This window comes from Bos mutus, chromosome 29 (assembly GCF_027580195.1).
Source record: "Bos mutus isolate GX-2022 chromosome 29, NWIPB_WYAK_1.1, whole genome shotgun sequence".
Classification (NCBI taxonomy): Eukaryota; Metazoa; Chordata; class Mammalia; order Artiodactyla; family Bovidae; genus Bos; species Bos mutus.
The window spans coordinates 24,067,027-24,092,935 of NC_091645.1; the positions used below are offsets into that span (position 1 = coordinate 24,067,027).

The 25,909-nt window shown below is 48.1% G+C and overlaps 1 protein-coding gene and 1 pseudogene across 6 annotated transcripts in view; both read right to left on the reverse strand.

Annotated features, from left to right (window-relative positions):
* Window positions 1-8,958: 8,958 nt before the first annotated feature.
* LOC138986216 (ubiquitin-conjugating enzyme E2 variant 1-like) lies at window positions 8,959-10,377 on the reverse strand (annotated as a pseudogene).
* A 5,911-nt stretch (window positions 10,378-16,288) lies between these two features.
* Window positions 16,289-25,909, reverse strand: part of NAV2 (neuron navigator 2) — a 423,432-nt gene continuing 413,811 nt past the window's right edge. For all 6 annotated transcript variants that reach the window (XM_070365222.1, XM_070365224.1, XM_070365225.1 and 3 more), the window contains 2 exons: window positions 22,330-22,533; window positions 16,289-19,726 (listed from right to left, as the gene is read on the reverse strand). In XM_070365222.1, the coding sequence (XP_070221323.1) occupies window positions 19,601-19,726; window positions 22,330-22,533 (330 nt within the window). In that variant the 3' untranslated portion in view covers window positions 16,289-19,600. The remainder of the gene's footprint in view (window positions 19,727-22,329; window positions 22,534-25,909) is intronic.

The window sequence follows — 25,909 nt, forward strand, 5'->3', positions numbered from 1 at the left end:
TTGCTGCTGTTGTTATTATTCAGTCGCTAAGTTGTGTCCAACTCTTTGCCACCCCATGGACTGCAGCACACCAGGCTTCCCTGTCCTTTACTATCTCCTGGAGTTTGCTCCAATTCTTGTCCATTGAGTTGGTGATGCCATCCAACCATCTCATCCTCTGCTGCCCCCTTCTCCTCCTGCCTTCGATCTTTCCCAGCGTCAGGGTCTTTTCCAATGAGTTGGCTCTTTGTATCAGGTCACCAAAGTATTGGAGTCTTTACTTCACAATATTATGTATGTAGAACTGTTCCTAACCTTTGTTTCCCCAGATTCCTCCTGATGGTCTCTTTATGCCTTCTTGGCAACAGAAGGAGGCCTGAGGCTGAACACTATACCTCTGAGTGGCAGCACTTTTAACCTTTGGCTATCTCCATGGATCCAGGGATGTTTGTCTTATTAAATTATGTTATCATGCATCAGTATCATTGGGTTTTTTTGATGCTCAATGATCTCAGACTCAGCCACTGGGAGTCCCTTTAAGCTGGCCTCTGTGACCCTCAGATATGTCTCCAGTAGCTCTTGAGCGCCTCCGTGCTTTCTGGGACAACCAACTTCCAGGCTCACCTTGTAATTTTTCTGCCCCATACCTGGAATCAGCCACTGCTCCAAGAAGCTCAGGATTATTTTTTTAAATGGGAAACGGTATTTAGATATCAAGACCTGGTGGCTTAATGTGTTGATTTGTACTGTAATATCATTGCTTCTCTGCCCTTTCAGGGGAGGGAGAGAGAGACAGAGAAATCATATTTATGATCTACAGCAGCACAGGGTTCCCTACTGCATGTTTTTAATCTCTCTTCTCTCACAATATGTGAGAATGATTGTTATCGCACACAATATATTTGCTTTAACCTACATGCATTACTCACAAAACAGTATTGGAATGCAAATATCAATATCACAACCATCAGCACGCCTACAAGTCAATACAAGATTATATTCCACTAAATTATACGAAGTTCTATTATCAGTCTGATGCACTGTTAAGACTGCTTGCTTCTGCTGGTCACCATTTGTAAGCCGTTTTTCTATCCTTGCTGATGTAACTTTATCTCCCGAGCACACCTATGGAGTTTACCTTCCGAACTTCCTTGCACCTGGCTTCCTTCTATCTCAATTTCCTCCCCATTTCCTTCTCATTTTTCTGCCTGATGCGCAGTCCTTTAAACATCTGCATTTCCTTCTATCTTTCTTTATTCTCTGTCCCTATCGCCTTTACTGACAGGAGCCAAGTTCTGTGCCCGGTCCCAGAACCCCATGGTTGTCCAGCACACCTTTAGCTCACCATCTGCAGAGGAGACTCAGGTAACCGGCCATTGCAGTGGAGTGATGGGGACCATGCAGGGTGGGAGCAGAGGATGCCAGGAACACACAGGAAGCCTCTCACCCCACTGTGCCCATCACGGGCTTGTGGGTGGCACTCCTTAGCTGGTTGTCCTGTTGGGATGAAGAGACAATGCCTCTTAACATTAAGTGACTAATATTTACTATTAACTTATGTTAGTTAACTTTAGTTAACTTTAGTATTAACTTGATAATACTTATCATTAGCACTGGGTTAATAAACTCATGTCATGGGGTCGCGGCGAGGATGAAATGGGAAATAGCACAGTGCCTGGCATGGGAAAGGGTTGAGTATCACTAACACGGTTGTGTGATGCTCTCCACAAAAATGCACCCACTGTGGAGGTTCAAGGTAAGGAGGCACTAGACTGGCACAGAGTTTCCACCCCTCCTTGCACCTTTCCCACTTGCATACTGATGTGGGCACCTGTCTAACTGCCCATGAGGCATCAGCCCCTCCTCTTGGTTAGAGCATGTCTATTTGCCTCTGCCAAGCCAGTTTTCCCCACTCTCAGTCGGCATGGCTGGTTAACCCCACACCCAGCTCAGCGAATGGACTCAGGGCTCAGACACATGAACCTACAGCAGGCCACTCCATCATCAGCGAGGCCCAGGGCGGCATGGAAGGCCAGGGGCCTTTGTTCAAAATTCAGGAAGAATTTCAAGATGACAGCTGCGTTAAAACAGACTGCACTTCCCTGTGGCCCCAGGACTTCCGCAGTCAGCTCCTAACAGGAGCAGGAGGAAGGATCCTAACCCACAGACACCTGCCAAGTTCCTTCACCATCCTGGTACCTGAGGGGCTCTAGGGCCCACTCACATCTGGACACAGAGCAAAGACATGCCAGGGAGCGATGGAAGAGGTCAGCAGTTGAGCTCTCAAGGGTGTGGTCCCTCTCTTACATATCTGACCATACTGAGCCCAAAGATGGAAATGTTTCTATAAAGGTCACACAGCAAGTTTGTGGCAGTGTCTGAACTGGAACCCAGGTCTCCTAGAGTTAGGGAACCAGTAGCTGAAATTGCCCATCCTGGCCATGCATGATAATAACACCTCACGTGAGTTGTCTCATAACAGGAGGTCCAGATAAAGAACACACTAGGTGGAGAATTTAGGAGGGGCCAAAAGGAGGGAGGAGACTCCAGCCCATAATATGTCCTACCAACCTCCTAGAAACCCTCATGCTGGAATCCATGGCGACTGAGAGATGCATATGCCACCAAAAAGGACCTGAGTCAGACCAAATATGGCACAGGCAAGATGAATGGCACCAAATATGGCACAGGCAAGATGAATGGCCAGAGACAACCCAGAAAGCTAACCCCATCACCGTGAATCATACGACAGCGAGCTACATGGCAGAGCAGGTCTCCTTGGTTCCTTCACCCTAGGTCTCCACCCTGGCACCCCTTCCCAATAAAGTCTTTCGCTTTGCCAGTACGCATCTCCTGCGACAATTCATTGCTAAGAGCTCACTCGTACACATGTGTGGCTGAATCCCTTCGCTGTTCACCTGAACTATCACAGCGTTGTTAATCGTCTACGGTGGTGGTTTAGTTGCTCAGTTGTGTCCGATTCTTGTGACCCCATGGACTGTAGCCCGCCAGGCTCCTCTGTCCATAGGATTTTCCAGGCAAGAGTACTGGAGTGGGTAGCCATTTCCTTCTCCAGGGATCTTCCTGACCCGGGGATCGAACGCTGGTCTCCTGCATTGCAGGCAGACTCTTTACCGACTGAGCTACCAGGGGAGAACTAATCAGCTGTACTCCAATACAAAATAAAAAGTTTAAATAAAAAAAATCTTTCTTGGACCTCGGAAGGGGTCCCTCTTCTGGTGACTAGAAGCACTGCCATCACAGGTGAAGGTGAAAGTCACTCAGTCACGTCTGACTCAGAGAAGGCAATGGCATCCCATTCCAGCACTCTTGCCTGGAAAATCCCATGGATGGAGGAGCCTGGTGGGCTGCAGTCCATGGGGTCACTAAGAGTCGGACACGACTGAGTGACTTCCCTTTCACTTTTCACTTTCACGCATTGGAGAAGGAAATGGCAACCCACTCCAGTGTTCTTGCCTGGAGAATCCCAGGGATGGGGGAGCCTGGTGGGCTGCCGTCTATGGGGTCACACAGAGTCGGACACAACTGAAGCAACTTAGCAGCAGCAGCAGCAGGACTATACAGTCCATGGAATTCTCTAGGCAAGAATATTGGACTGGGTACCCTATCCCTTCTCTGGAGGATCTTCCCAACCCAACCCAGGGATTGAACCCAGGTCTCCCGCTTTGCTGCCAGATTCTTTACCAGCTGAGCCACAAGGGAAGCCCAAAAATACTGGAGTGGGTAGCCTATCCCTTCTCCAGCCGATCTTCCTGACCCAGGAATCGAACCAGGGTCTTCTGCATTGCAAGTGGATTCTTTACCAACTGAGCTATCATAAACTACATTCATCATCACTAGGCAGGAGGTCAAAATAAATTCCAGCCTGCCAAGATCTCGGTAACCTTTTCAGAACAGCGATGACGATAGCAGCTAACATTTGAGCACTTACGACAGTGTCACACACTTCTGGGAGCCTCACAGATCTCAGCTCATTCACCTTTGCAGTAACCCTAAGAAGCAGGTACCATTACTGTCATTTCCATGTCACAGGTGGGGAAACTGAGGCACTGAAGTATTAAATGACTGGCCCAAGATCACACACCTCTGATGTAAGTGCCAGAACTGGAGTTTAGACCCAGGGAGGCCAATGCGGGACACAGGGTCTTGGCCAGCACTCCACACCGCACAGAGTATTTGGTGGTGTTGTCCCACGGTGGGCAAGCAACCCCCAGCGGAGAAGCAGCTCCCATCGGTTTAGTGCTGGCAGCCACCAGGCGCTGCACTCGGCGGTTTACAGGACTCGTCACAGCGGGTGGACCTCCCTCAAGCCTCTGTCAGGCCTCCTCCCAGTGTCTACTTACAGAAACCTGGATTCCTCGGACTCCATGGATTATCTCATTTAACTGGGCGTCCAGAGAGATGGGGGACTCCTGCCATGGATGAGTCAGTGGCTGGACCACAGGACCCGGTTCTGTCTCAGCTCTGCTCCCCTCTACACTGCTTCATCCTCGGGGCGGGGCATAAGATGACTACGCCAGGTTGGGGGGTCACCTTTCAGACATGACAATAGTCAGAGGAAGAGGAAGCGTTTCTCCCCTGAGGATCTCTCTTAAGAAATAAGAAACTCTCTCATAAGTGACCCCTTCCCCCAAAGACTTTCCCACAAACTGCATCCTAGGTCTATTTCTGACCCATGCCTTAGGAAATGCACCAGGGTCTTTACGTTAGACCATGACTCCCACCATGGGATGGGAGTCAGGCTCCTTGAGTCACATGACCTTGTGGGGGGAGGGGTAGATGCTTTCGCAGTATCAGGGTGTAGTTAGGAAGGGGAGGAAGATGGATGCTGGGATAGGACACAGCATCTACAGGTGGGTATTTCATGTTTATTTTACAGATGAGCAAACTGAGGCTCAGGGAGTAACAGCTTCCTCAGGGTTACGGTTTACAAACAGGGCAGCTGGGATTTAAACCTATTCTATCCAACTCCAGAGCTCGTGTGCCTGATTTCTTCCCCAATTGCTCAGGAAAGGAGGCCAGGACACCTGGGTTCTTGTTCCCGTGGCACCGTTAGCTCAGGATTTGTTCTGGGACAATTTCCCTCCCCTCTCTGAGCTGCAGTTTCCTCCTCTGAGTGCAACAGGGCCTTCTCGGCCTAATATGCGGGACTGGGGTGGACACCAGTGAGATTATGGATGTGAGCGTCCCAGCAGCTGCAGGGGGAGGGTGCCTTGTGGTGTAGGAGGGACGCTAAGCTCTGGAATCTGGCTGCCTGTGAGTTCAGATCCTTATTAGTGAGACTTTGCACAAGTCCCTTAAAACATTCTATAGAGTGGGGATGATGATACCAAGTCACACAATTGTTAGGCCACATGAAGGCAAATTACTTGGCTTAATAAGGTGTCTAACACACAATAATTTCTTTTCTTGTTCTCTTTATAGGGAATGCAGCTTCATCCTCCAAGCATAGGATACAGGGAAAATACTACTCAATTTTCTGAGGATAATATCCAGTGGTTTCTTTTTTTTTTTTTTTTTAATGAGAGAGGGAGAGGGCAGGAGGAAGGAGGGAGAGAAAATTTTGCTGCAGTGCAACTGAGCCAATGCTCTGCAACTTCTAAGCCCAGATGCCACAACTAGAGAGTCTGTGAGCCACGGCAAAAGATCCACCCGACACAACAAAGATCCTATGTGCTGTAGCTAAGGCCTAATGCAGCCAAATAAATAAATGAATAATTAAAAAAAAAATAGATTCTTTAAAAGAAAAAATTTTTGCAAAAGCAGCTCCATTCCAATGGAGAATTGGCATTGCTTGGGCTTTGCTGCCCCCTGGTGGCCATTGTGAGTAAAAGTGAAAGTGATAGTCGCTCAGTTCAGTTCCGTTCAGTTCAGTCGCTCATTCGTGTCCGACTCTTTGTGACCCCATGAATCGCAGCACACCAGGCCTCCCTGTCCATCACCAACTCCCGGAGTTCACCCAGACTCACGTCCATCGAGTCAGTGATGCCATCCAGCCATCTCATCCTCTGTCGTCCCCGTCTCCTCCTGCCCAATCCCTCCCAGCATCAGAGTCTTTTCCAGTGAGTCAAGTCTTCACATGAGGTGGCCAAAGTATTGGAGTTTCAGCTTTAGCACCATTCCTTCCAAAGAAATCCCAGGGCTGATCTCAGTCATGTCCAAATCTTTGTGATCCCATGGACTGTAGCCCTCCAGGCTCCTCTGTCCATGGGATTCTCCGGGCAAGAATAGTAGCGTGGGTTGCCATTCCCTTCTTCAGGGGATCTTCCTAACCCAGGGATCGAACCCAGGTCTCCTGCACTGCAGGCAGATTCTTTACCGTCTGAGCCACAAAGGAAGCCCTGTGAGTAGAAAGGGCTGCCCCTAATTGCTGCCTGGAATGGCAGGAACTGGGAGAGGCCTTGCCGTCCACACATTCTGATTCCCCACGCACTAAAGGGAGGCCGTGTGGTTCCTGGGCTAGGGGTAGTCAGGAAACACTGAACTAGTTCATTACATAGATGGGAAAACTATGGCCTTGAGAATAGGTGGCCCTCATCCGAGGGAGACACCAGGACAGGAGCCAGGCACTCAGGGCTCTAGACAGCAATGCTCTTTCCACTGTGCCTCGTCTGAAGCAATCTTGCCAAGTAAGCTCCAAAGACCCCCCAAAACTCACCTGCCGACCAGGGCTGGGATCCCCCTGCTGCTGCTGTGTCAGGGGGTCCCTCAGCCTGTGCTTGCTCTTCCACGGTGGTGGGGCACTTACTGTCTTAGAAAGCAGCCTGGTCCCTATTCCTGACCTTCAGGACATTTCCCCTTGCCTGGGCTCCAGACGGGCCTCTCCGCCTCCTTCCATACTGGATCCGGTTCTGCCATCTGGCGGTGAGGCACTTCGTTCCCTGGCACACTGCAGAGACAGCAGGGCCAGGGGAGCTGGAGCTGGGAGGACGAGGAAGATGGAATAAGTTCTTCGCAGCATGTGGCACCGCCAGATGCATCTCTTCCCTGAATCCTGCAGGACAGGTGGGGTTAGTCTCACATTACCTCCAAGGGGGTTGAGGTGTAGGGAACTGGTGTTACCCTGTGCAAGCTCACACATGGGTTAGTGTCAAGGTGGACACAGCGAATATCCTTGAGTTCTGGATTTGGGAACTTCAGTCTGCTCACGACCAGGCACATCATTCTCCACTGCCCTACGGCACTCACTGGGTGTTGTGGCCACACGGGCACCTGGGGTAGTGTCTACTTTGTACAAACTTATTGTGAAGTAAAACACTCACAAGAAAAAGTGCACAAAGATGCATAACTCCATGATCTATTAGAAAAGCAGCTGCTTGTAAAATCACCACCCAAGTCACCAAAAAAAGGATGCCGCCAGCAACCCAGAGCCTCTTAGCTTTCCTGACCACTGTTCCCGTCCTTGCTTTTCTTTCTACTGGGTTGGCCAAAATGATGTTACAAAAAACCTGGATGAACTTTTTGGCTGACCCAATAGTTTTACAAACCTACACGTGTGCCCACGCCTGACGGTAGTGTGACCCTTATGTAAATGGAATCACATTTAGCATCATTTTGTCTCTGACTGCTCTCATTCAGCACTCACTCAGCACCCACCCACAAATATTTTCATGGCTGGGGGACACTGACATCACAATTTTGTCAGTGGATGTGGGAACTGTTCCCAGGTCTTCTTGTACTGACCATGATAACTGCTCTGAACATTTGTGTACATATTTCTTGGTACATATCTGAATTCACCCCTTCATGGATCACTGCCATGTCATGGTGAAGGGGCTTGCATAACTCAATGAAGCTATGAGCCATGCTGTGCAGGGTCACCGAAGACAGACAGGTCGTACTGGTGAGTTCTGACAAAACATGATCCTCTGGAGGAGGGAATGGCAAACCACCCCAGTATACTTGCCGTGAGAACCTCATGAACTGTATAAAGGGCCAAAAAGATACAACACCAAAAAATGAGTCCCTCAGGTCTGAAGGTGTTCAATATACCATCAGCCAATCTTAAGAGAAATCAGTCCTGAATACTCATTGGAAGGACTGATGCTAAAGCTGAAGCTCCAGTATTTTGATCACCTGATGGGAACAGCCGACTCATTGGAAAAGTCCCTGATGCTGGGAACGATCGAAGGCAGAAGGAGAAGAGGGCATCAGAGGATGAGATGGCTGGACGGCATCACCATGTCCATGATGCAATGGACGTGAACTTGGGCAGACCCCGGGAGATGGTGAGGGACAGGGAGGCCTGGTGTGCTAAGAGTCAGACATGACCGGGTGACTGAACAACAATAACAACATATGTATTCACGTATTTCTGTTCGGTATCTAAGTGTACTTCTTTCCTAGAGCTTCCGTAACTCAGTCTCTCAAACTGGGTGACTTTAAAGCACAGAAAGTTATTCTCAGTTCTGGAGGCTGTAAGTCTGAAACGAGGTGTTGGCAGGGCTGTGCTCCCTCTGAGATTCTGGGTGGAATCCTTCCTTGCCTCTTCGCAGCTTCTGGTGGAAGCGGGCAGCAGCCATCCTTGCTTTGCAGCTGCGCAGCTCCTGTCTCTCCATCTGCACGTGGCCCTCGTCCCTCATATCCTTCTGCTATCTTCGTATAAGGACAGTGGGCACAGTGCCCTAAGGGTCACCCTATTGCAGTAGAACCTCTTCATTAATTACACTTGCAAAGACCCTGTTTCTAAATAAGGTCACATTCTGAGGTACTGGGGGTTAGGATTTCAACATTTGTTGTTGTTGTTGTTGTTATAGCACAACATATATTTCAAGTGGACAAAAAATTAGTATCAGTTACGACCAAACAACAACAAGTTTCTTACGCTGCCTTTGATTGGGAGCTTCCTTTCCTGTACTTTGAGGTCTATACGACGCTTCTAGAAAATTTACTACTGTGGAAAATGGAGACTGCTTAAATCGAACGGAGGTATGGGAGGCCTGTGGTTTTTCTTTTTGATTAACTGCTGTAATACTGTCCTTCAGGGCAGCTGAAGAGGCTTCATATTTTTAGACATCGTTAGGGGCTGGAGCTCTTACAGGACAGCTCTAATGCTGTATGAATTCTGCCACTTTGCTAGCTGATGTGGCTCTTGGGTCCACCACTCCATTAGAACTATTAACTCCATTCAGATTAATTTTTGTTACAGATCTTACAAGGGGCTTCTGGATATCTGGGTCCACTCTTCTATTTTAAGGCTGTATATTCGGTTTGCGTAAATTGTCTGAGCCCATGGTGGCTGTCATTTTACATCGCTGTCGCTCAAGATCAACATATGATTTTAGGGAACATAATTCAATCCTTAGTTACAACTCAGAGTGCAGATGCTAGTTGTCTTATCAGATCCCAAGAAAGGACTTGAGTGTAGACTGTTAATCTGTGAGGGAAGCACTTTCGAGGCAGAGGAAGCGCCTGAGGCACAGAGTTTAGGGTGGACTCATTCTACTGCCCCAGGTGTCTCAGGGCACCAGCAAGGTGATAGGAGAGAAAGCCAGGGAAGCGTTCCTTGATTGCCACTGTGGGCAACTGGATCAATCAATCCCATTTGGGGAGCCTCCAAAGAGCTCTATGGTGCTTCCCCGTGGCTCAGAAGGTAGAGAATCCGCCTGTAGTGAGGGAGACCTGGGTTCGATCCCTGGGTTGGGAAGATCCCCCGGAGAAAGGAATGGCAACCCACTCCAGTATTCTTGCCTGAGAATTCTGTGGACGAGGAACCTGGTGGGCTGCAGTCCATGGGGTCACAGAGTCAGACATGATTGAGTGATGACATTTTCACTTTTCACAGAGCGCTGTAGAACATGCCTCCCACTCATCCCAAAGAGGGACGGGAAAGCTGGCCATTAATCTACTAACTACTGTATCTTACTGGTTTCAAGTTGTCCCCAAGGGCATAAATCCTCTGTGGGCTGCTCTGCACTTGAGTGGACAGGCTTCTGCGGCACCAGAGAAAGGTCTCAGAGGCAGGTCCTTGCGGTGGGATGCTGTCGGCCTCAGTTGTCCACTGCTGACTCAGGTGAAGCCAGGGCTGTGGATCGAGTCATCGACAGTGTCTGCTCCAGCGCGTGCCTTGTGATGCTTCTCCAGAGAAGACATGCAGATGGCCCTCAGGCACATGAAAAGATGCGCAACGTCTCTAATTATCAGCGAAATGCAAATCAAAACTACAACGAGGTCTCCATAAACTAGGTCCTTTGGTCTGAGACGTTATTCACTATTCCATGCAGTAAAGCAAGAGTGTGTTGGGTTTATTTGGGGAAGGTCTATTCTGTTTTTTTGAATCATCTGTGAGTTCTTGCACCATACCACACGGACTTCATGATCTTTCAAAGTCCTGATATCTGGTAGAGAACTCTCTCCCTTCTTGGTCTTCTTCCTCATTGACTATGCTTCATCTTTTGCATTTCATTCCCTTCTGGTTTCCTCAGTGTGTATGCCCAGCAGTGGGATTGCTGGATCATAAGGCAGTTCTATTTCCAGTTTTTTTAAGGAATCTCCACACTGTTCTCCATAGTGGCTGTACTAGTTTGCATTCCCACCAACAGTGTAAGAGGGTTCCCTTTTCTCCACACCCTCTCCAGCATTTATTATTTGTAGACTTTTGGATCGCAGCCATTCTGACTGGTGTGAAATGGTACCTCATAGTGGTTTTGATTTGCATTTCTCTGATAATGAGTGATGTTGAGCATCTTTTCATGTGTTTGTTAGCCATCTGTATGTCTTCTTTGGAGAAATATCTATTTAGTTCTTTGGCCCATTTTTTGATTGGGTCATTTGTTTTTCTGGAGTTGAGCTGTAGGAGTTGCTTGTATATTTTTGAGATTAGTTGTTTGTCAGTTGCTTCATTTGCTATTATTTTCTCCCATTCTGAAGGCTGTCTTTTCACCTTGCTAATAGTTTCCTTTAATGTGCAGAAGCTTTTAAGGTTAATTAGGTCCATTTGTTTATTTTTGCTTTTATTTCCAATATTCTGGGAGGTGGGTCATAGAGGATCCTGCTGTGCATCTTTTGCATTTCAATATACATTATAAAACTATCTTGTCAATTCCATAAAAATTATGTCAATTCTTTGAGCAGGCTTGCATCAGCTCTGTAGACCATTTTGGTTCTGGGGGAACTGACGTCTCCACACCATTGAGCCATCTAATCCATACACATTGCATTGTTGTTGCTCAGGCGCTCAGTCATGTCCGACTCTTTGTGACCCTGTGGGCTGCAGCACACCTGTCCTTCACCATCTCCTGGAGCTCACTCAAACTCATGTCCATCAAGTTGGCGATGCCATCCAACCATCTCATCCTCTGTCATCCCCTTCTCCCCCTGCTTTCAATCTTTCCTGGCATCGGGGTCTTTTCCAGTGAGTTAGCTCTTCGAATCAGGTGGCCAAAGTATTGGAGCTTCAGTTTCAGCATCAGTCCTTCCAATGATTATTCAGGACTGATTTCCTTTAGGATGGACTGGTTGGATCTCCTTGCAGTTCAAGGGAATCTCAAGAGTTTTCTCCAACACAACAGTTCCAAAGCATCAATTCTTCAGCGCTCAACCTTTTTTATGGTCCAACTCTCACATCCATACATGACTATTGGAAAAACCATAGCTTTGACTAGATGGACCTTTGTTGGCAAAGTAATATCTCTGCTCTTTAATACATGATGTAGGTTTGTCATAGCTTTTCTTCCATGGAGCAAGCGTCTTTTAATTTCATGGCTGTAGTCACCATCCCCAATTATTTTGGAGCCTCCCAAAATAAAGTCTGCCACTGTTTCCATTGTTCCCCCATCTATTTGCCATGAAGTGATGGGACCGGATGTCATGATTTTCATTTTTTGAATGTTGAGTTTTAAGCCAGCTTTTTCACTCTCCTCTTTCACCTTCATCAAGAGGCTCTTTAGTTCGTCTTTTCTTTCTGCCATAAGGGTGGTATCATCTGCATATCTGAGGTTATTGATATTTCTCGGCAATCTTGATTCCAGCTTGTGCTTCATCCAACATGGCATTTTGCATGATGTACTCTGTATACAAGTTACAAAATAAGCAGGGTGACAATATACAGCATTGACATACTCCTTTCCCAGTTTGGAACCAGTCCATTGTTCCATGTCTGGTTCTAACTATTGCTTCTTGACCTGCATACAGGTTTCTCAGGAGGTAGGTAAGGTGGTCTGATATTCCCATCTCTTAAAGAATTTTCCAGTTTGTTGTGATCCACACAGTTAAAAGTTTTAGTGTAGTCAATGAAGCAGATGTTTTTCTGGAATTCCCTTGCTTTTTCTATGATCTAATGGATGCTGGCGATTTGATCTCTGCCTCTGCCTTTTCTAAATCCAGCTTGTACATCTGGAAGTTCTTGGTTTACATACTGTTGAAGCCTATCTTGGAGGATTTTGAGCATGGCCTTGCTAGCATGTGAAATGAGCACAGTTGTGCAGTAGCTTGAACATTGTTTGACATTGCCCTTCTGTGGGACTGGAATGAAAACTGACCTTTTCCAGTCCTGTGGCCACTGCTGAGTTTTCCAAATTTGCTGGCATTTTGAGTGCAGCACTTTCACAGCATCATCTTTTAGGATTTGAAATAGCTCAGCTGGAATTCCATCACCTCCACTAGCTTTGTTCCCAGTGATGCTTTCTAAAGCCCACTTGACTGCACACTCCAGGATGTCTGGCTCTAGGTGAGTGATCACATCATTGTGGTTATCTGGGTCGTTACAATCTTTTTTGTATAGTTCATCCATGTATTCTTGCCACCTCTTCTTAGTATCTTCTGCTTCTGTTAGGTCCATAGTGTTTCTGTCCTTTATTGTGCTCATCTTTGCATGAAATGTTCCCCTGATATCTCTAATTTTCTTGAAAAGATCTCTAGTCTTTCCCATTCTATTGTTTCCCTCTATTTCTTTCCATTGTTCACTTAAAAAGGCTTTCTTATCTCTCCTTGCTATTCTTTGGAACTCTGCGTTCAGATAGATATCTTTCCTTTCTTCCTTTGCCTTTTGCTTCTCTTCTTTTCTCAGCTATTTGTAAGGCCTCCTTCAACAATCATTTTGCCTTTTTGAAGTTCTTTTTCTTGGGGATGGTTTTGACCACTGCCTCCTGTACAATGTCACGAACCTTTGTCTGTAGTTTTTCAGGCACTCTGCTGCTGCTGCTAAGTCGCTTCAGTCGTGTCTGACTCTATGCGACCCCATAGACGGTAGCCCACTAGGCTTCCCCGTCCCTGGGATTCTCTAGGCAAGAACACTGGAGTGGGTTGCCATTTCCTTCTCCAATGCGTGAAAGTGAGAAGTGAAAGTGAAGTCGCTCAGTTGTGTCCGACTCTAGCGACCCCATGGACTGCAGCCCACCAGGCTCCTCCATCCATGGGATTTTCCAGGCAAGAGTACTGGAGTGGGGTGCCATTGCCTTCAGGCACTCTATCAGATCTAATCCCTTGAATCTATTTGTCACTTCCACTGTATAATCATAAGGGATTTGATTTGGGTCATTCCTGAATGGCCTAGTGGTTTCCCCTACTTTCTTCAATTTAAGTCTGAATTTTGCAATAAGGAGTTCATGATCTGAAGCACAATCAGTTCCCAGTCTTGTTTTTGCTGTTTAGAGCTTTTCCATCTTTGACTGCAAAGAGTATAGTCAATCTGATTTCACTATTGACCATCTGGTGATGTCCATGTGTAGAGTCATCTCTCTCAGCTTCTTCAGCATTAGTGGTTGGGGCACAGAGTTGGATTACTGTGATACTGAATGGTTTGCCTTGGAAACAAGCTGAGGTCATTCTGTTGTTTTTGAGATTAGACCTAAGTACTGCATTTCAGACTCTTTTGTCCTAGGTCATTGCTATTTTTGATGCTCTTAAATTGGATTTTAAAGTTTTTTAGTTTTAAATTCAGGTGCATATAGATATTAAATAAATTTACACTGACTTTGTATCCAGCAATTTTTTTCAACTTATTATTTCTAATCATTTATCTGTGAATTCTTTTGGGTGACCTAAGTACTGAATGCTCTCTATGAAGAAAAACAGTCCAGGTTCTTGCTTTCCAATCTTCAGGACTTACTTCTCTTGCTTCTCTGCACTGATGGGGTTTCTATGATGTTACCTGGTGAAAGGAGTCATCTTTATCTGTCTCCTAATCTGAAAGGGAACACAGTCAGCATTTTACCATTAAATATAATGCTTTCTATAGTTTTTGCTTTAAATATTTCTTATAAATATTTGAGATATGTCAAACACAGCCTTGTGAAGAACTCTGAGTTTCCCAGCCCCACCAAGCTGATCCATACAAACTGAGAGATGTTCGTTGTTTTAAGCTGCTAAATATGGGGGTAATTTGTTACACAGCTATAGATAACTCACGCAGAAGGATGTATAATTTTCCCCACAAAGTCCAACCTAAAGTGACTGCATTATCGTGTGGCAGAAAAAGCATGGGTTTTAGAATCAGATAAACAGGGTTCCAGTTCTTTTGTAGAGTAAATTAATTATCACTCAGCCTCAGTTTTCTCCCTGGAAATGAGATAGCCATCCACCCTCCACCTCTTAGAGATGCTGTGATTACACGGGAGGAAGTGACATCTCAGTGCAGGGTCTGGCACACAGGGTAAGTACTTAAATGCCTAGCTCCCGTCCCACCCATGTGACAAAGTCATCTAACTCACTGCGGCTTTTAAGCATGCTCATTATATTTCCTGGATAACATCAGAGTATGTTGTGTGGCCAGGGGGTACAATTTTTCTCTACATTTTTAATTGGAGTACAGTTGCTTTACAATGTCATATGTTAGTTTCTGCTGCACAGCAAAGTGAACCAGTTATACATATACCAAATCCCTTCTTTTTTAGACTTCCTTCTCATTTAGGCCAACAGAGCACTGGGTAGAGTTCCCTGAGCTTTACAGCAGGTTCTCATTAGTCATCTATAGTACTTTATAAATAGCAGTGTGTATATGTCAGTCCCAATCTTCCAATTCATCCCACCCTCCCTTCTTCCCCTCGGTATCCATAAGTTTGCTCTCAACATGTGTCTCTATTTTTGCTTTTCAAGTAAGTTCATCCTTACTATTTTCCTCTAGATTCCACATGTTAAGTGATATTATATGATATTTTTTTCCTCTGACTTACCTCACTCTGTATGACAGGTTTATCCACATCTCTACAAGTGGTGCAATTTCATTCCTTTTTTGTGGCTGAATAATATCCCATTTTATATATGGGTAGAATATCTGACATAGAAAACCTTGGAAATTCAGGATATCTGGTTGACACACCATCGTACCAGCTCCCCTTCATTTTGACAGCTATTACAAACTGCGTACTCTCAACATGTAGATTCTTTATTCCCCCCACCCCTGGTTGGGCCATTGCTGCAGGTTACAGTGAGTTGGACGTTTCACATCACCAGCAGTTGAGTCCACTGGGTAGGATCCATTTCCCAATGACCCCACATGCCTCACTTCAAGTCAAGCCTTTACAGTTCTTCTTGTTGCTGGTAAAAGTGAAGGCCTAGATGTGATAACATCTCCCATTGCCTGTGCTCTGTGATGGGTATCACCTGCAGTGTGGAATGGCCCCTAAGGTGAGAAGCAGGATTTTGGGGTTGGAATACAGGGCTGAGACTCCAACTCTCTCACTTCTTAGCTTACAGGACCCTTGGCAAGTTGTTTTCTCTGAGCCATTTATCTTTTTTTCCTTCACTTATAAAACGGGAGTAAGAATATTTACCTCCTCTGGGTCATTCTGCAGATTATACTGGAGCATTCAGGAAAAGCACCTGGCCATCTGCAGGTACTCAATACACAACGAGAGGAGAGTCCATGCAGCAACAAAGGCCCAGAACAGCCAAAGATAATACGTGAATAAAACTATTAAAAAGAAATCTTTCCTGTGCCAAGGGGTCCACTGGGGGGAGGGTGGGGCAGCTGGATACTGATAGGGCTTGCCTCAAAGTGTAGTGTAGGACCCAAGTGTGAGCATCACCCAGGAGCTTATTAGAAACTAAGAATCACAGGCCCCACCCTGGACCTGCTGAATCAGGATCTGCGTTTCCACAAGGTCCTCAGTGACTCAATGCTTGCGAGGAACCCGAAGTCCTGCATTGCTAATGAGCTCCATGCAAGAAATAACCGAGGTGAGGAATTGAGAAGAGGCACGACGTTGATGACACAGTGGCAAAGACGGGTTTGCAGATTTGGGGAGCTCTTCCTGTGTTTGCTGCATCCAAAGAAGGATGACTTCTCCCTGGCATGAAACTGAACTCTGATGAGGACGTTATCCAGCACAGAAAAGTCAAACCACTCATCTGAATAAATAAGCATCAATTTTATTGAATCATGAATAATTTAAGACTGGTACAATCATCAGCTTTATTCTCTATGGCGTGGGGCATGATCTCCGGCAGATCATTGGCAAATCCAAAAACCTCATGATCAATGAAAATTAAATAGGGAGGGAGGGAGGGAGGGAGGAAGGAAACATACCGTACACAAAATACTCAATTCCTAGTTTTCTCTTTAAAAATGGCTAGAAAAAATTCATCAAAATGCAGCACTTTAATCAATTATTTACAATTTCTATGTTACAATGAAAAAATGTACATCTTATAGAACATATTTCATAAACTGCTCCACTGGAAACAACTAGATCAAAACAGCAAACCTTTCATTTCATATCCACAAAGTTGGATTATTTTTTTTTCTTTTGAAGTAGATTCGCCACAATCAAATCTGAATACACAGAATTTTGAAGTTTAAGCATCAACAATAAAATAAAAAAATGTCCCCAAGATTACAACAAAGATCTAGGTAAGTCTCGTTCCGTGTCCCACCCCTGTCCCACCCGCCTCCTTAAATTAAAAGGAATTCCCATCTCATTTATGGCCTGTAAAATTCTCGGCAGTTTGGGAAGAAAACTTTTGGCTTCCATCGGTAACTCAACACAAATGTTGCATAGAATTTCAGACATTTTCAAAATTAGCCTAACTGTAGAAAAAGGCAAAAAATGGAAGCATTTCGGACAGAGCCCTAAATGAGCTCAAAGTCACTTTGTCAAAGGTGAGCGACACAAAAGGAAAGCAGGACTACAGAAAGAAATGTGCATACCAGACAACCCTGCTTCCCGAAACGTTAGGAAAGACACCGAGCTGTGAATGGTGCAAGGCTCCGCTCCCGGACACCACCATGCGGCTGCCAGGCAGCACCAGGGACAGAGGTCTCGGCGCTGGGCCCAGCCCCGGTGGGAGGGAAGTCTGTGGGGTTGGGCAAGAAATAAAGAGTGAAGAGGGAGTCATCAAAAGAAACGTTTCAAAGGATATTGGCAGGTGTCTACTCACCAGGTGACTGGGAAAACTGCCCACGAGGAGGAGTAGTTCATTGTGCCTCCTCCCAAATTCACAGTATGAGCGTATAAGGTCATCGCCGGGAGACAAGACTGAGGAGGACTGTTCTTCAGGTTTACACAGAAGGCTCAGGGTGGTGGCCCCGAGGTCACAGGCTAAAATACATGCTTTGAACATTTTATGAAAAACAAAACAGAGTAAGACACACTCACACACCCAGATGACTCAGGAAGGCTTAGCAGAACCCAGTCTGCTAAGATTTTTTTAAATTAAGATTAAAGAAAAGAGCACGTCGAGAGGTTTGCCATTCACCTGTTAGTGGGACACAGTTCACTTTTCATTTTAAAGAGGAAGTAAATGGTGTCATCCAATGTCATGTGAGTGGTTTCAGGTCAAGCTCTTGTGGGAAGAAAATAACATGTTTGGGAGAGGGACGTTTGGAAACAGAAATGTGAAAAAAAAAATGGAGTTAAAAACCCTGATCATTAATAGAGAAACCCCCCCTGGGGGTCTGATAAAAATAAAACAGAAACAAATGACTCAAAGACTGACCACACTCTGTAGAGAAAATATCAGCACGTTGAAGACATGTACCAGCAGAGCATGACTCGGCAATGCCATGTAACACTGCGGGAACTTTTGCCTTTTCCTGCACAAGACAGATTGCTGTCTAGTCAGGATGTTAGCTGATAAGAACCTAAAAAAAAAATTGATTTTTTTCTCCTTTTGCATTTTCCATAGTCGCGCATCCACACGAAAGAGTCTTTCAGATGAGAAAAGTCACATTAACTGAGTTCTCCTAGTGAGTACATGACTTGTTAGCCCTGTTTGCTCTGATGTGGAAAACAGAAAAACAGACCCCAGGCAGGCACAACACTCAACAATGATCACGGTGAATACAAAACCAGTAAGGCATCGCTTTGGGAAGGTCAGCACCGAAGAGGTCAGGCAAGACTCATCACCGGAGGCTGCGGCTTCTGGAAGGGGGCGGCCACCCGCCCCTGTTGACTTGTGTGATGTCCCGTTGGTACTGGGGAAAGTGCAAGTGTTTTGCGAGGTGACCTCCCACCCCGGCCCTGAGGCTGGGGGCTGGCACGCTGGAGGTGTCGACATGCGTCCTGTGGCCTCAGGGACGAGAAGGCAAGGCAAGGGCCCGCTCACCCACGCGCTGAGGGTGGGGTGCTGGCCCCACCTTCAAGGGCGCAGCGACCGCAGCCCCAGCAGGAGGCGGCGAGTGTGTAGAACCGTGAAGATGGACAACTGAAAACCAAAACTCAGCAGGACCAAACCAAAAGCTAACTCCTGCGGTTCTCACGTTCACCAAAGGATGGATTCTGACCACGAGGGGGAGGAGAGGGGGAAAAAAAAACCCTTCAAAATCAAGAGTCAGAAAGGAAGAAGTCGACCTCATCTTCAAAGGAGGTGATGGGTTCGCCAAGGTAGACCAGTTCTGACTGTACACAGTGTTAGCAGGAACAAGACCGGATGCATTTCCGTGGGAGAAGGACTCGGACACATGCAGCTTGGCCTTTACAGCCGCGTCCACTCGGCCGTGCACTCTCGCTGGAGGATGAACCGGAGGCTGACAGATCTGAGAGGTGGGGGTGAGCTGGGACAGGCGGAATACCTCTCGGGTAAGGAGAGCACCATTTCGAAAACAAACAGAAGAGAAAGCACAATTTGCTTTTACTAAGGTCGCCCTGTGATGTGGCTCTGTGGTTTGCTGAGGGCGTCCAGAGCAAGGACCCCGGCGGGCACCGGGTCTCTCTGGGGCCGGCGGGGTGGAAGGGCGTCGGCAGGGTGGAACGGCATCGGCGGGGTTGGGGGTGGGGGGGAGGGTGGACCCGGGCTGCTGTCTCCGTTTCTAACTCTGCTTCCATCTCCGGGCAGCTCAGGGCAAGGAGGCTGCTTGGTCTCAGAGCTTCAGGAGGGTTTGTTGTTGTTGCTGTTTTCCACCCTCTCGTTTCAACGGTGATGGTCCTTTCCCGAGAAGTACCTTTCCGAGGTCACGGCAACAAGGCAGAACCGTAATGAAAACGGAAGATAGGGCAGTTTTCGCTGTGAAGGACTCGGGCCCGAGGCAGCCAGCCCGGGGCGTCTGCACCCAGGTCAAGGCTGGAGGGCGAGGAGGGGCGTGGGGCTCCCCGCAGTGCTCACGAGGCGGCCGGGGGCTGGCTCAGGAGGGCGTCTTAAGGGGGCACGGGGGAGGCCGGTGCAGGGCGAGGAGGATGGGGGAGCTTGGACAGGGAGGAGGGCGGGCTCCGGGTCCTGGCCCCCGTCACAGAGTAGACTCCAGGGACGAGTCCAGGATGTCGTCCTGGTGGCTGGTGCTGTTGGAGTCGCTGTCGTAGCTCTGGGGGCTGGAGTAGTTGGCGGCCTCCTGCAGCCTCATGAGCATGTTCATCTGGGGAAAGAGCGAGGGGCATAAGCGGGCTCCTGGTCTGCGCAGAGCCGCCCACCTCCGGCCTCTCCGAAGCTCATGCCCCATCCTCCAGACTCACCTTGGTGCTGTGGCCCACCATAGAGATGGTGGAGCCAGGCTCCATGGACTCTTGAGCCAGGCTTCCAGGATTCAAATCTCGGCTCCACCACCCTGAGCTGAACGACTGGGGCACGTGACTTAACCTCTACACCTCAGTTTCTTCACTGGTCATGTGTGAATAATTATACCTACTCTATTACCTTATGCTGTGGATGACCAGACACAGAGGTCGGAAAACCCAAAGCCCTCTATATTTTCACCCTTGGGAAGAGCACCTCACCCCAGCGTAGCCCTCAGCCTGGGTGAGATGCCAGCCAAGTGCCCCAGCTTCTGGAACGCAAACAGCGGCACCACTGACCTCGAGGCCCATGGCTCCCCTTCAGTAAGCATCCAGCCCGTCTGCAGCCCCAGCTCTGTCCAGAGGGCTCCCTAGAGTCACCTGTGGCTTCAGCTCCCACCAAGGCTTCCATGGGGAGGGGGGACAGCACCAGCTACAGGTGGAGCCTTGGAGCCCACGGAGGCCTGGATTCCGACTCAGAAACCTTTGGGGAATTATTTAATATATCTCATCCATCAGTTCCTTATCTATAGCCTGGAGAGAATAGCAGTGCCCATCCCATCGGGCTGAAGGAAGTAACAAACGATAGGATGTGTGCTAAATCCTTAGCATAGGGCCCGGCACATAGTAACTACTCAATAAATGTGATACATCTGCTATCACCACCATCATCACCTGTCCTAAGAGTTCAAAGGCAATGTTCTTGTATCTCCCCTGATTCACAGTCTGTGGGTCATCTGTGTTGACATGGAGATGGGGAACTGAAAGCGACTCTTATTTACAACTATAAATTGTGTGTGTATATCTTTTATATTGGATCTAGCAAAATTAGGAAGATAGCGTCTCCGAGCTATCTTCAGATTTGCTGCAGCCAGGCATGAAATCTGGCTGCCCCACTGGCCAGCCGCCCCTCAGGATGCCTAGCAGAGTACGCCTGGGTGAGCCAGTCACAGAAGCACCACAGGCTGGTGTCCATCCGCATGGGCACAAGCGCGATGGGGTGGAGCAGAAACGTGAAGGAAAATCCTTCACAGCCAGGATTATTCATTCACTCATCAAACATCCCCTGTGTACCTGCAGTATATGGTCTGGAGTGAAAACAACACAGTCCTGTCCTCCTGGAGTCCTTGGTCTCAGGAGGGCAAGAGGTCAGTAAACAAGAGGGCTATTAAAACCAAGATCTGTGGCCCTGGGCAGAGAGAACAGGACTTGGGGGAAGCACCAAGTAGCTGACTTGATGTGCAGGGGTGGCCACGCCGGCACAGATGACCTCTGGGGGCCAGAGGTTGCCAGGAGAATTCTGTGTAACTATTCTAAGAACCCTGGGTCTTACCTAAATGCTTTCTGTGTTTAGTGACACAAATATTTCTGGTTAAGAAAAGACAGTCCAGGGATGAGCTGACCATTCTATCCTCTAGATGTCCCAAATTCTGTTTTTATGTAACTTAGAGTGTATCGGCTTGAATCCACAGAAAGAGTTCTAGGACTTTCGCTTTTAATAATGGTTCCCCTGTGGCTCAGCGGTAAAGAATCTGCCTACAATGCAGGATACTTGCAGCAGATGTGGGTTTGATCCCTGGACTGGAAAGACCTCCTGGAGAAGGAAATGGCAACCCATTCCAGTGTTCTTGCCTGGAGAATCCCAGGGATGGGGGAGCCTGGTGGGCTGCTGTCTATGGGGTCACACAGAGTCGGACACGACTGAAGCGAATTAGCAGCAGCAGCAGCAGCAAGCTGCTAAGAGAGCTCAGGGCTGAATTTATAGCATGACCACTCGCTTAACCATGCAAGGTTCTGGTGTATGTGCTTCCACCTTCTTTTATAGGACTTCTGATGCAGCTCTAATTTCACAGTATGCCTACGCATGGGTCTTACATTGGCAGAGAGTACTAGAATTGTAGGGTTACAGCCTCTGGCCCAGGTTCTTCTTAAAGGGCCTTTATTGCTTTAGCATCTGTGGAGTAAAGATGCTCAGGCAGCGTTAAGGACTTAACTCATGTCACTGGCCTGGGGACCCACACTCAGGCCCCCTTGGCCTTTGCTCCACGAGCCCCTCCTGTCCTCAGACCTCCCTCTGCCTGAGCTCTGACACTCTGGCTCGAACTTCTGCCCTTAGCATGCTCTGCCTCTGCTCAGTCACTAGTGGGAGGGTCTAACGGCACAGGACCAGACATCGTAAAGGTGAACTCAAAGCAGAGGGCAGAGAGTGGTGTAGGGACGTTTAGGGGGAAAAACCAAATTCATAACCTTTTACCTGCAAACTTTCACGGGGGTCAAAGGCATTAGTGAAAAACTAAATACAAGGAAGAAAATATTGGCCAAAATGTCCCAAGCTTGGGATGGGTCTAACCTTCCTAAGCAAGACCGGGGCTCGGTCATCTCCAAATTTCCAGCACGCCCTGTATCACACCCAGTACACAGTGAGTGCTCAGTGAATGCCAAGCTGCTCTGGAAGCAGGGAACTCACCAGCGGGTCTCCTTCAGCATCACTGGGGGGCATCTGCTTGCTGGTTGACCCCTCCCGAGGCATGGAGTAGCCGTCAAAGCCAACATCCTCGGGCCGGAGCTGCAGGAGAGGGGGCCACTCGTGCTGCTGTGGGCTGGCTGCCCAAGGATAGGTGTCCATCACCCACTTGGCGGGATCCTCCCAGGGGGCCCGCCTTCCATACAGCTGGAAACAGACAAAGAAAGAGCAGTCAGGAGGTGGGCCGAGACCCCTCTGCAGTCCTGGTTTTGCAGCCTTCTGAAAAACTCTCCAAACCCAGCATCATTATGCTTACCTTAATGGAGTAATTTCACTTGCAGAATTCTCTCCTAAGGAAATCATCCAAGGTGCTGAGACCAAAGGTGGTGTGACCCAGGAGTAAGAACGCTGGAGGAGCCTGACCTAGGTCACCTCACCTCTGCCACTGGCTCACCGTGTCACCCTAAACGCTGAGCCTTGTGATCCAACTTGAAAATTTGATTTGAAGCATTTGCCAGTTTCCATGGTATAAATACTCTCACTGTGGCCAGTCACTTATCAACGTGATGTCACTGAATGCGGAGCTTGAAAGAGATGCTCTCGTCCCATTGAGGAGGCCCCCCCACCATGGCACACAGATGGGGGTGCTGGGCATCAGGACCACAGGTGGAAACCACAATGGCCCTGGCTTAATAAGACTCCATTTCCTGAAGGGAGTCTGACTTTCAGGGGCCCTCTGCAGAGGTACTGGTCACTTTTAGAACAGGAAATTGTTAAAGGGGCTCCATGTGGGTCCTGGGTTTGCAACCATTTCTCCTCCCTCATGTATTTCTCAGAATTGTTCAAGACAACTGATTTCCTCTTAAAGAAGAAATTAACACAAAATTGTGTAAGACCAGTGCCATGCCTCCAAGCTCCTTTTCTTAAGTCAGAAATATCTAATAATACAGTGACTTCAGTGACTTCTCCTGGCAATTACAAGCAACATAGACATTCTTTTAAACAACAAAAACCTAGGCTGCACCACTTTCCAAGGCTCAGCTTGGCACATCATACAGAGAGGCCCTCTCTGTAGCTTTCCTCTTCAAGGCCACCCCCTCCACCACACCTTACAGCTCACTGCACGCCAGGGATTGTGAGAAACACTTGACAAATATCTTGTTTTACCACCATGTGACTCCGAGAGAAAGTATCACTACTCAAGCGGGCTCCAGAAGGAGAGGAGGCAGAACTGGAATCCAAGTCTGTCCAGGCGTGTGAACCACTGGAGCCTGAGCAGGCATGGCAAAGTTGTGCTCATAGCCAGGATGAGATGTGCCCACCCAGGACAGTGCCCCCTCTGTGGCTCTGGAAGGGCACCCCTCTGTAGGGGCACAAAGAACCAAAGCCCTCTGGACCACCAGGTGTGCAGGGGGCTCGGGAGTGGAGTTACATGTGGACCGCAGCCTGTCTGTCTGTCCTTCCAGGACTCTTACAGTTGAGGCAGGGGGGAGTGTGGGAAGAGAGGGCTGAGAGTACAGCAGAGCTGAGATTTGACAGCTAGAACCACGTCTTTCCCAGGTCACAGGCTAACTCAGCTGGAAGGAACTGGGGTCACCTATCCCAGCCTCTTCATCTACTGGTTGGAAAACTTGGGACTTAAAGAGAAGAGCCAGTTGTAAAAGGTTTCAGAGCAGAGTTGGATTCAGAGCTAGGACCCCAGCATCCTTGTCTGAGCCTTTCCTTTCTCTACCCCTCCTGATGAACTCCACTCTGAACCACTCAATGGTATCAAGAGTCACGTGGCTCGGCCAAAACCGGCGCCAGGAGATGCAGGCCAGGTATCCGCCCGACGAGGACACGTCACCTGGGCTGGACCTGCTGTCCCTCTGGCCATCTCACCACTGCTAAGCCACCTCTGATCTCTCCGGGAAATGCCTGCCCTGCCCACACTGCAGACAGGCCCCCCCTACCTCCTTTCATTCACAGCTGCTTCCGACTCCACTCCAGAGACACAGCCTCCTATGAGCTCATGGCCCTCAGACACCAGGGCCCCTCCCGTCTAGCGCCCTCCAGCCCTGTCTACTGTGAAATCTTCCTTAACCCGGGGCAGTGGTGACTCCGAGGCCGGAGAATTCAGTCTGGCATTCGAAAGGCGATTCACAGTCTGTGCAGCAGGGGATCACGTGAAGGTGCAAGTGTGCACATGTGCGGGTCAGGGAGGAAGGGAAACACAAGCACTTGGGGATTTTTAGAACTGAAGAAGTCTTGGCAGATTAGAAATATTTCTGCAACTTTTAGCTTCTCCCTCCAAGGTCTTTCCCTATAGAGCTCAGCTGACTTTCCCATGCCAGATTTCACGTGTGGGAGGCTGAACCAAACGTCGTTTCTGACAGTTCCTGCTTCTGTCTCCATCCTCCAAGATGAAGAGGAGACGGTCAGAGCTGCAGAATAACAGAGTCTAGAATCCAAGCTCAGCAAGTTCATAGAGAGTCTGGCCCCATGGCTTTTAAATTTTTGCTCTGCTCCCCAGACCGTATTATTCGGTAGTTTGAGGAGCTCTGTAGTTCTGCACAGCCAGGGTGAAAAAAATCCTGGCCCACACTTTTCAGGTTACAGTTGGGAAATCTCAGGTTTAGAGGAGGGAGTTCTATCCAGGGTCTCAGAGTAGGTTGGGTCATCCGATCAATGATCCCTGCTCTCCCCTCTTCCAGCAGAAGTCTTTTGAATGACTCTGCAGGCTTTAGATACTTTGGCAAGTGTTTACATCGACAGCTCTAGAGAGGAACAGGGCTGGGGGCTGAGTCATAAGACAAAAGCACTCTAGGAGCATCTAACATCATTTGCAAGAACAAGGAATATTTTCACAAGTCTCCCCACTGGCTGCTAGACATGTTCAAGTCCAAGTGATGAATGGCTGGGTAAGTACCGTGGCAAGCAAAGGATCTATCACAAAGCTCCTTGGTCCCAAGGCAGAGCCCTGAGGCAGCTCTGGGAAATAGCAGACAGCTGTACACACAGACAGACAGAGAGGACATTCACTTTCCCCAAAGCAGGGAGGAGCTTGGCATGACCACTGGGTCAGGAATAGAGATCCTTGACATTGGAAACTGAAACCTCAGCCACTGACTCTGATTTATGACTTTCTGGATGCACATGTTTATCACACACGAGGGCATCAAGGTACAGATTGTGCAAAAACCTCCAAGCAATTGTGAACGCATGCCCACATGTGTGTGCACGCTCACACACAAATTTTATTGGGAAAAAGACTTAGGAGTCAAAACCTGCAATGATATTTGGTATCCACTAGGGGGCAATGCCACATCTCCTCTAGGCAAGGCAGTGCCCACTGAGGGGCTGACTGCAAGCCCATGGTGAGACCTGATTGCAGCGGGGTCTCTGTGTTGTCTACCACCATGGGTAGTCCTGCCTAAGCCTAATCTGGGGGCTTCACCCCTTCTCAGCATATGACCTTGGCCAAGGGCTTGCCTGCTTTGAACCACAGTGCACTCACCTCATGGCCACATCACTCACCTCGCAGGGTCAGGAAGGAGTAAATGGCCCACCAGTGCCCAGCACACAGTAAGCACGGGACTCCAGG